Genomic DNA, 14842 nt, shown 5'->3' with positions numbered 1-14842 from the left:
TGTAGCTGAGTAATTACAAAGTATGTTCAAAGTAACTGGGAAATAATGATGGGAAGAAGGAATGAGAAAAAAATTAAAAAAGATCTTGGATTGAATTCTCAGTCCCATATGGGCGGGACTAATGATCTCAGAAGTCCCATAACATACTGAAATGATGATATGGTCAGTGGCCCCCTGCTAAGTGATTAACAAGATTGTGTGTGTGTGTGTGTGTGTGTGTGTGTGATATTTTAAATTTAATTTTCATTTAATATGCATTTTCTCCATCACTTTTTTAAGTCTAAACAATCAATAAAATAATTAATAAATAAATGTTTATTAAGCACCTACTATGTGCCAGGAACATAAAAAGAAACAAAAAATAAGAGCTTATAATCTAATGGAAAATATAACATGCAAATATATACAAAGCAAGCTGTGTACGCATAAATAGGAAATAATTAACAAAGGAAAAATATTGGAATTAAAAGGAGTTGGCTTCTGAGGCAGCTAGATGGTGCAGTGGATAGAAGCCCTGAAGTCAGGAAGAACTGAGTTCAAATCAGATACTTAACACTTCCTGGCTGTGTGACCATGAGCAAGTCACTTAACCTCAAATACCTCAGCAAAAAAAAAAAAATAACCAAATAAATAAATAAATGGATGAATGGATGAATAAATAAATAAAAAGGAAAGAAACAAAGAAAAAGAAAGAAAGAAAGAAAGAGAGAGAGAGAGAGAGAAAGAGAGAGAGAGAGAGAGAGAAAGAAAGAAAGAAGAAAGAAAGAAAGAAAGAAGAAAGAAAGAAAAGAAAGAAAGAAAGAAAGAAAGAAAGAAAGAAAGAAAGAAAGAAAGAAAGAAAGAAAGAAAAAGGACTTGGCTTCCTATAAAGATAGGATTTTAGCTGGGACTTAAAGGAAGCTAAGGAGCTATTTGCATTTTTTACCAATGTCTAAGGTTTAAATGCTCACTGAATATTTAATCAATCAATAAGCATTTATTAAACACCTACTATGTGCTAAGCAATGAGCTAAGCACTTGGATTTAAACACTGAATAGCCAGTTTCTTCCCATCCCAGGATACAGTACACAATACTGCACAGTAAGCATGTAAGAGAGGTTTAAACAAAATTCTGCATTAGGTTGAAAGGGAAGATGGCGGCTGACAGGAAAGATCACTTAGATGAGGTGATGCAAAGGAGTGAGCAAAGGAGATCAGGAATTGTCAGGCAGGTTGGAGACTCCACAACAATTCATATTGGATGGAGAGTAGTGTACAAGAAAGGAACAATGGTAAGTAAGGTTGTAACTATATGCAATGGTACCAGACTGAAAAGAGCCTTGAAAGCCAAAAGCTTGGGAACTAATAGGAAATCACCACCAATTTCTGGGAAAGAGAGAAGTTATAGGTATGGACCAAGGAAAAATATTCCAACCGTTTTAATTTGGAAGAGAAGAGAAAGAGAAGAGGGACAGGAGAAGGAGAAATGAAGCCACCCAAACCAAAACTTACCCATCTCCTCACTTTCCCCAGCATCAGCCCCATTAACGGTCTTGTTCTCCTTTTGAATCCAACCCCCCCGGCCTCGCTCAGGTGAGACAAGCCCAGCTAGGTAGCACCTACCAGCCCGCGGTAAACTCCACGTGGGCATCGAAGAACCCGGTGATCTGCCCGGTGGCCACCTTCCAGCCTTCGATCCGTGCCCGGATCAGACCTTCCCGCTTCTGATTCCGTACCACCTTCACCAACCCCGGGTAGCGCTTATGGACATACTCCTCCAAAGGCGCCTTCAGCTCCTCTGCAAGAGAGAAAACCAGGGGAAAATCCGGTCAGCCTCAGATTTCTGATCTGGACCCTCCACGCCCGCCACACTTGGAAGTCAAGGGACAATCCCACCACACCCAGTCTCTGCCCCCCTGGTGATTCCAGAGGGAATCCTAATGAGGATTTAGCCAGTCCTAAGGCCAAGACATCATCTCCAATCTGCATTTCTTGGACAACTCTCTTCTTTGTCTTACCCAGAGATGAGCTAAGGCAAGGAGACAGCTCCGAGAAGGCGACAGACTTGGAGTCAGAAGGACCTCTACCTGTGATACTGATGGATAGAATGCTAGAACTGGGGGTGGGAAAAGTGGGGTTATCCACAGTTACCTCATCTCTTAAATGGGAACATGGCTCACAAGGGTGGATGGTTTAAGGATCAAAAGTCCTGCTTTCCATAAAGATGAGTTGCTATTATATCGTGGGGCTCAGTCCTAGGTAAGGTTTTTGAGGGTCTTTGAGAGACAAGGAAGAAACCCTCAGCCCTCTAAATCCTCCTGCTTTCTTGGGGCCGCTATCATAAGGGTCTCCCAGCACTTGCTTCATAATATCTCCTCCATCCCTGGACAACAGCGTCTTCTCAGGGAGGGCAAGCTGGACCTTTTACTTCTTACGGAGGGCTAGAGGGCCACCGATCCATCTGGTGAAAGACCTCCTGACAGGGAGATGAGTGACTGCAGATCCCTCAGAATCATGTTTTCTAATAACTGGAGGATGTACCAAAATTCAGTAAGTGTCCGGGGAAAATAACGATGTCCATTTTTTATATCCAGGTGAACAGATTTATAGATTTCTATAGATAGACTTCAATCTATCTATATACTTCTTGAGGGTCTTGAACTCAAAGCAAAAATACCCCTAGACTCGAGCTAGAACTTTTTATGATTTTCCTTGTTGTCCCATTTCAGCAAACCACAATTAAATGCCTACTTTTTAAAAAGAAACTACAGTGGGTAATCAAATGTTCTCAGGAAGCTCACATTCTATGGCCAATAGATACCCAAATAAATGCAAAACCAACACAAAGAACTCTTCGGGATCCTCTCTACAATCCCCAATGTTTGTACTTGACGACTCAGTTACAGTATCTATGATGTCTCTGCTCCTAAGACTGCTCTAGAATCCACCCCTTAAGCCCCCTGATCTGAAGAATAAAGAAAGGATTTGGGCTTCTTTGGGGAGACCTCAAGTTCCGTATCTGATAAGCCCTTAAGCTCAAAGGGCAACAGAAGGACACACAATGATTCAGCCTCACTAAGGACAAGTGGGGGGTGTTATCCCGGGAGCAGGATGACAGATCGCCGTAGGCACGGCAGCTTTCCCGGCAATCCCAGTTTCCCATTTCCTTTCATCCGTGTGCTCTGAGCACTGGCTGTTCATCACAATTTAACTTTCCTTCTAAAAAACGCTGGCGTACACTTGCACGTTCCACACATACACACAACCTAAGAGTACACAAGTGTGAGGATGGGTAAACCAGTTGCCGTCCCATTATCTCCCATATGATGATGTCCAGGAACTATGGTAAGAACCAATGGTAAGATGTATGAGAATTACGGACTCGCCTCAGATGTGGGAAGTCAAAGCTTCCTTCTCTATTTGCTTTATGAACAGTTTTTTGATTTTAAGCCTCTTCTAATAAATAAAAGCATTTCTGCTTGGAGAGCTGCTTCCCTGACAGCCCTCTCCCGTGGGCGCTGCCTCTCCCTTTCATGTGACAGAGGAGAGCCCCCCTCCTCACATCCACAGCCCACGTCTCTAGGATTGCAGCGACTTCAGTTCTCGGCCGAGTTCCTCAAAGGAAACCAAACATTTCTCAGAATTCACATCTACTCTAAAAGGTGTCAAGGAGCTGGGGAGTGCATGTTTTCCTTTGAAAATCAGAACTTCAAGGTAGAGCAAAGATTTTTCAAATGTTGAACCAAAAGCTAAGACATCAACTTTGTAGAATGTGATAAATGGATATGGGAATATTTCCTACTGGGGCTCAGTAGAATTTAGACAATAGGGGTTTTATTGTCGGTACCAAAGCCAAGAACTCAGATCCCAGGGACCAGAACAAGACTGATGATAACAAAGACTCTAAGCTTCCTACCCCTGCCAAAAACAAATAATCAACAAAAATGCTTTGTGGGTCCATCTTAGAGGATCAAAAAAAAAAAAAAAACTGAATGGAGGAAGTTGATCCTGAGATTTATTTGTAAAAAATCATCCCATCTCCCTTCCCTGGATTATTTCACTGTTTTTTTTTTTTGTTTTGTTTTTTTTTTTTTTTTTACAATTCAGTATGGTGTCATTATATACAATCACTATTATCATCATCCAGTATCAAGTACTACTTTGAGCCAAAACTTTTGCTAGAAACTAGGGATACAAATCAATAAGTCAAGGGAACAAGTATTCATTAAGCATCTATTTTATGTCAGATCTGTGCTGGGAATTGGAGACACAAGTCAGTAAGTCAACGACTATTTATTTAGCATCTATTTTTTGCCAGGTTTGTTCTGGGAATTGGGAAATAAGTCAATAAGCATTTATTAAGCACCTCATATATATTCTAGGCATTATGCTAAGTACTAAAGATACAAATAAAGGCAAAAACAGTTGTGCTCTCTAAAAATCTGATTAAAGAGATGGTGATGATTTTTTTTAAGTATGTCCAACTGCCATCAAGTCCCTCAAATACCATGAGTGTTCCTAAAATGCTCCCCCAGCTCTAGTGTTCCCTCGGTACCTCATGGAATTGCAGTCCAAAACTGGAGGCCAAGTTGGATCCAGCCTCTCGAGCTCCCTGCAGCTGTTTGGCTGCCCTCTCGGATGGGCTGGATGACCTTGTGGTGTTTCCCAGTACTTGCTTCCAGGGGATACTATTCTCAACTAAGCAGATGTATAAACTGGAACAGATGTTTTTAACCTTGAATCCATCTAAAAAAATATTTTGGTAACAATTTCAATAGTATTGATTTCCCTTGTAATCCTATGTGTTCTATAAATCCTGAGAAAGGGTTCTTAGCCTTCACTAGCTTGACAAGGGGTTCTACAACACAAAAAAAAATTAGGATGAGTTCCGGCTTATGAGACCATTACATAGTTCAGGGGGATCTTTCTATGCAGCTCACAAAATAATCTAAATCCTTCCAAAGAAATCAGAGTTGGGAGACTAAGGAGACTATAGACCCCTGGAGGGCAGAATCTATTTCCTTTTTGTCTTTGCTTTGCTGGCGCCTTACACAATACCTGGCACATTGTAGGTGATTGTAAAATGCTTTTTAAAGGTCAAATGAATGCCTTAATGAATGCCATTTGGTCGACTGAATCTGTAGAAATGGTTCAAAAGGATTGACACATCTCCAAAAATATCTTTCCCCAATCCAAGTCCTTCGAGGTCACTGTGGGCCAGTAAAGATACCTGTAATGTTTCCTCAAAATCTCTGAGATGGAAAGTGTTGTCTCCCTATGCAATGGATGGCATACTGATTCCAAGGAAAGGCAAGTGATGGACATAGAAATTCACTTGACACAATAATAAATCAAAATAGACATTCTCCATCAATTTCTGGTATAAATACTTCTTCCTTTCGAGCAGTTAAGATCTTGTTTTAATTATTTTTAGATAGAAATCATTAAATGACATATTATATCCTTTGGTGGTCTTAATTTTTAGTCTAATTGACAGAATATTCTTTAAAGGCCTTACGTATGTCAAATACTATACCAAAAGAAAAGAATAAATAACTCTTTCTCTTTGGGACCTTAAATACTATTGAGAGATATAATACATATCATACACAAAGAAGCAAGGAAATGAAGCGGAGGGGTTAGTACCAGTTTAGGAGATCAGACACAGTTTCCCCTAGAAGTCCTTTGTAAATCTGAAAATAATAAATGTAATAACCTCAACAAATATAAATAATTAACGAGGAAGAAACATCCAAACAAGGCCATAAAATCCAAAGTACTTACAATGTGAAAAGGGCAAAGAGCCAAACCTCTCTCAGAATGATAGGAATTTTTCTAAATGGAGCCTTTGCACTACTTTGATCATATTAATAACTGTCTATGTATTTATCAATGTTATAAAAGAGAAGGGATCAAGTAGACTTGGGACCCATTATTGTGGTGTTCTCCCCAATAGCTGAGTGAAAACAGGGGCTGCTTAAAATTCTTAGAGTGGTTTTCAATCTTTTATCATTAAAAGCCAAACTAAGACTTTGGGGGCTCCTGTACTGGTGCATCTCTAAGACTCTTAATGTTTGCGACAAAAGTCAATAAATGTTTGTTTAGAGCAAAGTGTATTAGTAATTAATACAATTAATAATATATAATAGTATATAATATATACAATATTATATATAGTATATTATAGTATATAATAATAATATATAATAGTATTTTGAGACCTTTCAAATACCCTCAACCTGCGGTACCCTACCTGTCACGAAAGTTTACTGGGATGTGGTTGTGGAGCGAGCTACAGCTTCTTGCTGCCTCAGGAAAAAGTTGAGTGCAAAGGTAGACACTAAAGGTAGATGAGCAGCTCAACCTCCCTGAACACCTCATATACATGACGTGAATGTATACACACCTACATGTGTACGTATCCATAGATATCCATCTGGGGGTGACTATATATTCACTCTTGTATGGATGTATGCCGGCAGGATATGTATAAAAAATTATAAAATGATCTGGGGGTAAGAGAGGCCCAAGCATAAAGGTATTGAGGGGATTTGTGGCATGTGACTTGAGTTTTAGAAGAAATCAGGTTTCCTAAGGGGCAAAAGGGAGAAGGAAACACATTGCAGGCATGTGGGCCCACCAAGTCACAGAAATGGCAGCTGGAGAGTCCCATTGAGGCAGAATCACAAGACCAATTAGTTTGACCTGAAGAATTTAAGAAGAGGAATAACGAAAAGTAAGTCAGAAAAGGGGGGTGGAAGCTGGGCAGGAGAGGACTTTAAATGGTAAACTGAGGGATTAGTACTGGATTCTAAAGGCAAGACAGAACACCTGGTTCTATGAGCACCAACAATAAAAACTGACTTGTTCCGCCCTGCTAAGCGCCTCTCCATCAAAGGGATCATAAAGTTTTGTTGTTGCCATTTTTCATATCATAATGGTCACTATGGATTTCCTTTCCCCTAATTCTGCTTCCTCAGCTCTGCACCATTTTCCACGTCTTTCCATATATTTCACTGAATTCTTCATATTTTTGGTGCATAATGCAGTAAAATTCTATTATGTTAAAAGACTCCACTTCATTTCACCATCTCCCGATCAGTGTATATATATGGGCTATTTCCACTTTTTTGCCATCCCCAATAAAATAGCTTTGAATATTTTAATGCTGATGGGGGTGTTTTTCCCTTTTAATAACATCCTTAGGATGCTACCGAATGGCGGGGGTGGCAGATCAAAGGCTATGATCGGCCCGATAGCTCTTACTGTAAATTATCCGACGACTCTCTCTGAAAAGACGGCCCTGATTGATGGCTCCAGTGGTGACATTCCAGTTTCCCGACACTGGCTTTCGTATCTTGTGATTTTCAACTATTTGCATCCGTCAAAGCAGAAGAGTACAAGGTGATATTTCAAGGTGGTTTTAAATGAGCATTTCCCTGATTATTAGTGAGTTCTGATCATTTTTTTTTGCAATGATAATGAATAGTTTTGTTTACTCATTTGAAACTTCTCTATTCCTAATCCTTGGACCACATTTATCCACAGGTCCTGTCTTCTTAAAGAGAGGATATTTAACCTGATTCGGCTTTTTTTTAACTGAATGCTCTGAGCATCAATTCTGGTGGTAGCTCAGAGTACAGGTCAGTAGCTTCCTTTATCCCTCTATAAGGTCAGACAGTCAGAATTCATTTCTATGGCCTTTGTGTCTACTTCAGTCAGTTCCTCCATCACCATCCCTAGGGCTTTGGAGGTGACTGACAAGTAACAGTCACAGGACCACCAAATCTCAGCCCTGGCGTTTTTATCCAGCTTATATGGACACATGTTTCTTTCTGACCTTCTCACACAACCCTCAGACTAATTAGCAAATCCAGCCTCCGAATTAGCTCTGGAGTGGCAGTGTCCATGAGTATCGGGAGTGCAACAAATTACTATGTAAGAGTAATCCCCAAAATATTATAAGGAAAAAGGAAAGGAATAAGCATACATAGAGCACTATGTCAGGCACTTACCCGAGTACTTTTAAAAACAATTATCCAATTTAATCCTCACAATAGCTCTGTGAAGTATATATTATAATTAATAATATATAATTAATATAATAATATATAATTAACCCCATTTTATAGATAAGGAAACTGACATAAGCAGAAATGAAGTGACTTGATCCGGATCACACAGCTAATAAGTGCTAGAGTTAGATTTGAACTCAGCTCTTCATGATTCCAAACCTAGCAATATATCTATTACATCACCAACTGTCCCCAAATGACAACCAGTCACCTAATCTCAGTCTCAAGACCTCCAGAAGGATTTCAAGGAACTCTGATACACTCAAATGGTTTGATTTTTTTTCCTAACAAATCTAACTTTGCCTCTAACACTTCCTGCTCTTTTGGAACCACTGTTCCCAATTCTTCATCCAAAGCTCCTCATTCCAAATGAAAGGACTAAATGTGGATTCTTAGGACTCACTTTCAAATTCCAACTCAGTTACCTGATACCTGTGGGATCTTAGGGCCATTTGGCGGCCATTTCTGTCACCTACATGCGAGATAGAATGCCACATTTTACACCCTCAGTTTCTTCAACTGATCTACCTAGGTCATTAACTCAAGATTCCCACTACCTAGCAGGGGTCCTAAAACTACAGCTTGTGGGCCAGATGCAGCAGCCGAGGATGTTTATTTCCCTTACCCAGGGCTATGAAGTTTCTTTATTTAAAGGCCCACAAAACAAAGTTTTTGTTTTTACTCTAGTCCGGCCCTCCAACAGTCTGAGGGACAGTGAACTGGCCCCCTATTTAAAAATTTTGAGGACCCCTGAACTAATAAAGGGAATTTTCCTACCTGGGAAGTCTTTTTGCCATCAAAATCATGGGTCTAGCCCATATAGCTATCTCTTTGTACTACATACTTTATTGGGGAAGTGGAGATACAAAGAGAAAAGTGACAAGACCCTGCCCTCAAGGGGCTTATGTTATATTGGAAGAGAATATATCTCAATACAGATACATACACAAAACAAACAGTCCATACTCTATATTGAAAGATAGAAAGTGTTCCATGAATTCAAGGTTGTCTGAAGTCTGACCCTTTGAGAGCTTTGAAATATATTTCCCTATCATCTGCTGAGATAATGAGTAAAAGTCTTTGATGATCCAGAGCTGAGTGTTCCAGGAATGGAATTTTGGGAATGACTTAACAGAGTTTGTACAAAGAGAAAGTCATTATATTTCTTGCCCGATGGATGGATGGACTCAGTAATGGAAAGGATAATGAGATGCCCTCAGAACTTGAATTGACAAGGCTATTGAGTCATTCATCTGTACTAATTATACACAGATGGTGGGGCTGAGGGGGTGATCTGGAAAGAAAGCCTGAGTCTTATGTACACTCTTGAGTTCTTCAAATTTTGGCATTAATTAGAATTTCAGAGTGCTTAATTTCTTAATTCAGTGCTTCCTTCCCAAAAATCTCTTTTTTAAAATATATATTTAAGTTTTAATTTAGAATTGTGTCTTAGTAGCTATTAAATGTGCTTTGATACAGCAATAATACCAAGAGGTAGAAACCCTCAGAGAAAGAGGCAAAGACTCATATGTACAAAAATGTTTGGGGCCTCTCTTTTTGTGTCTCAAGGAACTGAAAAATTAAAGGGATATCCATCAACTGGGTAATGAATAAACAAATTATATGTGTATATGAATGTAATGGAATACTTCTATGTCAAAAGAACTAATTAAAGACATGGTTTTAGAGAAACACGGGAAGGCTTGTGTGAACTGATAAAGCATGAAGTTGAACAGGATCAGCAGAATATTTCAAACAAAAACACCATCATTGTAAAGACAAGCAATTTTGAATGACTTAAAAATTCAGGTCATCCCAATCACCAAGCATGATAGTGAGGACTAATAATGAAGCATGTTGCCCTTTCAGGACAGAGAGGTGATGGACTCAAGTTGCAGATTAAGACCAATTTTTTAATACAATGTAGGAATTTGTTTTGCTTGCCAAACACATGTTACTTACAGAGTTTTAGTTTTTATCTTTTATTTTACCACGAGGAAGGAAGAGATGGGAAGGAAACAATGTTTATTTTTGTTTATTTTTAAAAATTAAAAATAAAGGGTTTGTATGAGTTTTTACTTAATACATGGACAATTACCATCCATACTAATGTCAATGTTTCTTATTCATCATCTTGTTATCCATCCTTGATGGGTAAGTATTTTTCATCAATGGGACCATCTGTGGTCTTCTCAGGATCTAGATCGAAGCATTCCTGATGAATGTTCTCACCCCATAAATTAGGGCCCCATCTTAATTGCAATCACTCTAAATGAGTGCTGACTTTGCTCTGCATTGTTCTCTACTCAGCAGTGTCATTAGTGGGCAACATAAGCATCACAGCACATAATTCAACTAAACTTCCAGCATAGTACCATCTAAATGGGTGACTATAGTCATGAAACCAAGAGAGCCTGTATTTAGGTCAGGAATAGCTCATTTACATTCTTCCATAGAGTTTCAGAAATCCTTTATGCCCCCAAATGTCATTTTTCCAGGATATCCTAGAGCCATATTATTTGACAAGATCAGGCATCCCTGTTATAGAGAGCCAGAAAACTAATGACAAAGGAAAGAGTATGATTATAAAAATTGACTTTCATCGAAATTAGTAAGTTCTTTCCTGTGTCTCTACAGCTCCGTTCTGCCTCAGGCACTCTTGTGCCTTTCTAAATAAAGTCCCGAGGAAAGCAAAGGCAACATTAGAAACTTTAAACTATGGCAGGCTTGGTGCTCTCCCAATTTCTTTTTCTGCTGGTTCATCATATAAGTCAGTGACATCCTTCCGAAAATATCAGTGAGGCAGCATGATGCAACTGACGGTAGTCAGGCCCGAGGGTCAGCAAGACCTGGATTCCAGGCTGGCCTCTGATACACATTAGCTATGTGATGGTAAATGAGGCAATTAACCTCTCAGGGCCCCTCGGTCCCTCTCGAAGGGGGCAAGTTGTAAATGAACTGCCCTCAGTATTGGTGGAACAAGTTTCCACCCTACAGGCCTATCCAGGAATGCAAGCATAGGCATTGACACTTAATTACGCGCTCCCAGAAATGGGAACTGTCTTCTGTCTATACGCCTTTTTAAACTTCCCATCTCTAGACAGAAACAAAAAAGGGGAGGAATTAAGATGACAATTCCGGTTTCCACATTTACCACCGGTTGTTTGGTCCCCTCTACTCCTCAGATTCTCACATTTCCATTCTTTAATCTGCTGTCCTTTCCCTTTAGTGTGGATTTTCTCATGCTGTATTGGTCCCTTTGCATTCTCTCTCAGGAATATTACTTCTTTCTTTGTTGCAAAGACTTCTGGGATTTGGAATCTTAGAGCTGGGAGGGTCTCAGAAATCACCTAGTCTAATCTTTGTATAAAAGAAATCAACTATTCTCACAATGGCTTTTGCTTGAAGACCACCGACAATGCTGATGTTGCCAGCTTTGGAGATAATTCTAATTGTTAGAATAGTTTTCCTTGCTTCAACCTACATTCACATTTTTGTTATTTCTATTTATTCTTATTTCTGCTCCCTCCCAATGGTCTGAACCAAGGCCCTTCATTATCCTGGTTGCCTTCCTGTGGATACTCTCAGGCAAATAAAAGGATAGGGTCTAGACCTGTGATTCCATGAGGGAGGGAATTCCCAGATGAGGAAGTTCCTTATACCAATACAGGTCAGCACCTTGCCTGTGATTTAAGAGTCTTGGAGAGTCACCAAGAACACGGAGAATTTAAATGACTTGCTTATGGTTGAAGGCAGAATTTGAATCCAAATCTTTTTGGCTCTGAGACTGGCTCTATATTTATGATACTACACTGCAACACATTACTATTGATTCTCCCTTTTTAAAAAAAATCATGTTTACTAGAAGAAAAACCAACATTTCTGTACAATCTAGAAACAGTTCCCTCTTGTTTTGTATCTATTCATTTAGTAACCATCAAGAAAACAATTTGCCTAAAAAAAGAAGACAGACAATTGTATAAACCGCTTATGATTCTTCGGGAAACTGTAGTTTACCATCCATTTGTATCTGAAGGTTATTGTTGCCGACTGTATTTTTGTATCTGTATTTTTGACTCACATACAATGCATTCTCTGGAAACTCGTAGCTGTAAATTTCCAATGGAAATTTATCTTGTCCATGGCTAATAAATGGCCTTCCATAAAATGTGCTGAGTAGAAGTGAACACAATATGCCAGCTGTGCTCTGACCAGTGACCCTCCTTAACTTCTGAACCCTACTATGTATGTGGGCGGGCGACTCCTCCTGAGCTTCCATCACCATCCTGATGATGAGACACAAGACCCAGGCAGAGGGAGATGGAAGGGTCCTCATTGGATCTGCTTTCTATTATTTTCAAATTTCCAGCAGTGGACAGGAAAATGGAGATGGGTCATTTGATATTTTTGTCAGCCATAAAACAGAAGGTAAGATGCTGCCAACTCCATCTCATTTAACAAACACTTCCCCTCCCACTTAATAGTATTTTATTTTTTCCAATTACATGTAAAGATAGTTTTCAACATTTATTTTTGTAAAAATTTTGAGTTCCATATTTTTCTCCTTCCCCACTCTCGCTTCTCCCCAAGATAGTAAGCAATCTAATATAGGTTTATACGTACAATCATTTTAAAGACTAATCATGAACAAAAAGAAAATAAAAAACAAAAAAAGAAGTGAAAATAATATTCTTTGATCTTCATTCAGTCTCTATAGTTCTCTCTCTGGATGTAGATGGTATCTTCCATCAAAAGTCTATTGAGATTGTGTTAGTTCACTGTGATTGCCCAAAAGAGCAAAGTCCATCATAGTTGATCATTGCACAATGATGCTGTTATTGTGTACAATGTTCTCCTGGCTCTGCTCACTTTACTCAGTATCAATTCGTATTAAGTCTTTACAGGCATTTCTGAAATCTGCCTGCTCGTTATTTTCTAACAAACACTGATTATGTCTTCTCCCTCATTCTCTAGTTTTCTCCTCTCTTCCTACTTATCTCCTTCCCTTCTTCTCCTCCCTCTCTTCTCTCTATATACACATACAGATATATATATATGTGTGTATATATGTATATGTATGTATATATATATATATATATATATATATATATATATATATATATATATATATATATATAACACATATATAGTATACACACACAGACACACAGACAGACAGACATACCATTGGCAGGATATCTACATATCACTGGCAGGACTTGAATCTAGATTGACCTCTGAGATCAATTTCTTATCTATGCTTCCATGATACTTCTCTGTGTACATATGTATATTATGTACATGTGTGCATGTGTTTGCACGCAGGGGGTCCCCAAAGTCTTTTAAGTCATTAAAGCTTCAAACTTCATTAACATTCTTGGGATAGCTGGTATATTAATATAATATACATATATACGAAGGCTTGAAGTTGAGAAATGATAATAGCATCCGCCTTTCAGGTTACTGTCAGGATAAAATTAAATAACATCTATAAACCTCTTTGCACACTTTAAAGTGCTTTATAAATGCTAGCAAACATATGTGTATGCATGTATATATAAACATGTGTGCACATACATGTCTACCTGTGTGATAAATAGAAACACAAGTATGTCCCCCAAAATCTCTGATAGCTTAAAACTATACTAAGACTTTTGGAACACACACCTATGTATAGAGATAGAGATAGAGAGATGTAGCTCTATACAGATACATGCATGTATATATGTACATATGTGCATTGTCTGAATGTATATGTGTTTGTATGATAAATATATGTATTTATACATATAAAATATATACATAAAATAGACAGAGAGACAGATAAAGAGATGGATGGATGGATGGATGAATTGATAGACGAATAGATGGATGGATAAAATGTGACAGATAGAGAAATACATCCATTTTTAAATATAATTTAAGAAATCTCAAAAGATCTGCCTGTCCCTAAGATTCTTCTTCCCCACCAGCTCAGAGTGATGTTAGAAATTATCAGCATTTGTCACTCCTTTGAGTTAAGGCTTTCAAGTTCCCTGTTGAAGTGTAAATCGTTTCCGAGGGTAGGATAACACCATTAGCACCCGCTAACATGTCAGCATGAAGTAGCTGAGCAGATTCCCTTTAATCCCCTGGCAGGACCCTGATGACATGGGGCATAAGACAGGTAACTATTGATAAGGGAGAAGCAGGGAAGACAATATGGAGCATGAAATGCTGTCAGAGAGGGCAAGCCCAGATGGGGATGGAGGGAGCTCATGAAGGGTCTGTGTCCCTCTGGGGGTGGGAAGATTTGGCCAAGGGGAAAAGGGAGGGAAGGTTCACAGTCCAGATGCATCTGTTTGACAATCTTTCCTAAAGGCCTGTCGTGAGCACCTATAAGAAAGAAAATTTATAAAATCCCACCGGTAATTTATTTATTTTTTTAGTTAAATAGCATTTGGTTCCCCAGGGACTGAAATCATGCAGGTGCTGTGAGTTTGCTGGGCTCTGCTTTCTCAGCCTTGTCACCAAAAGGTCTGAAATTTCACACTTATTTAAGGAACCCTTATCACACCTAACAGATTCAATCAGCCTTAGACATTTGAGTAACAACATGAAAAAAAAAATTAGCGAATGATTTCTTGTACTTGAGTACCAGGGCAAAACAAGGTCTTCTCTCGGAAATTCACTGTTTTGGGAGCCAGAAGAACTGGGGCTCATGAGTTACCTCAGTCATTTACTGCCCTTTGTGACCTTGGAGCTCAGTTTCCTCATCTTAAAATGGGGGAGAAAAAGGGAGAGCATA

At 38.9% G+C, this 14842-nt stretch overlaps 1 protein-coding gene across 1 annotated transcript in view; it reads right to left on the bottom strand.

Moving 5' to 3' along the window:
- GALNT17 (polypeptide N-acetylgalactosaminyltransferase 17) overlaps window positions 1-14842 on the bottom strand; it is a 428034-nt gene that overhangs the window by 201437 nt on the left and 211755 nt on the right. The window contains exon 4 of the mRNA XM_051992009.1: window positions 1604-1778. Coding sequence (XP_051847969.1) covers window positions 1604-1778 — 175 coding nt within the window. The remainder of the gene's footprint in view (window positions 1-1603; window positions 1779-14842) is intronic.

The sequence above is a fragment of the Antechinus flavipes genome, chromosome 4 (genome assembly GCF_016432865.1).
Source record: "Antechinus flavipes isolate AdamAnt ecotype Samford, QLD, Australia chromosome 4, AdamAnt_v2, whole genome shotgun sequence".
Classification (NCBI taxonomy): domain Eukaryota; kingdom Metazoa; phylum Chordata; class Mammalia; order Dasyuromorphia; family Dasyuridae; genus Antechinus; species Antechinus flavipes.
Note: the sequence above shows the minus strand (reverse complement) of the source record. Positions and strands in the feature narration are given on the sequence as shown.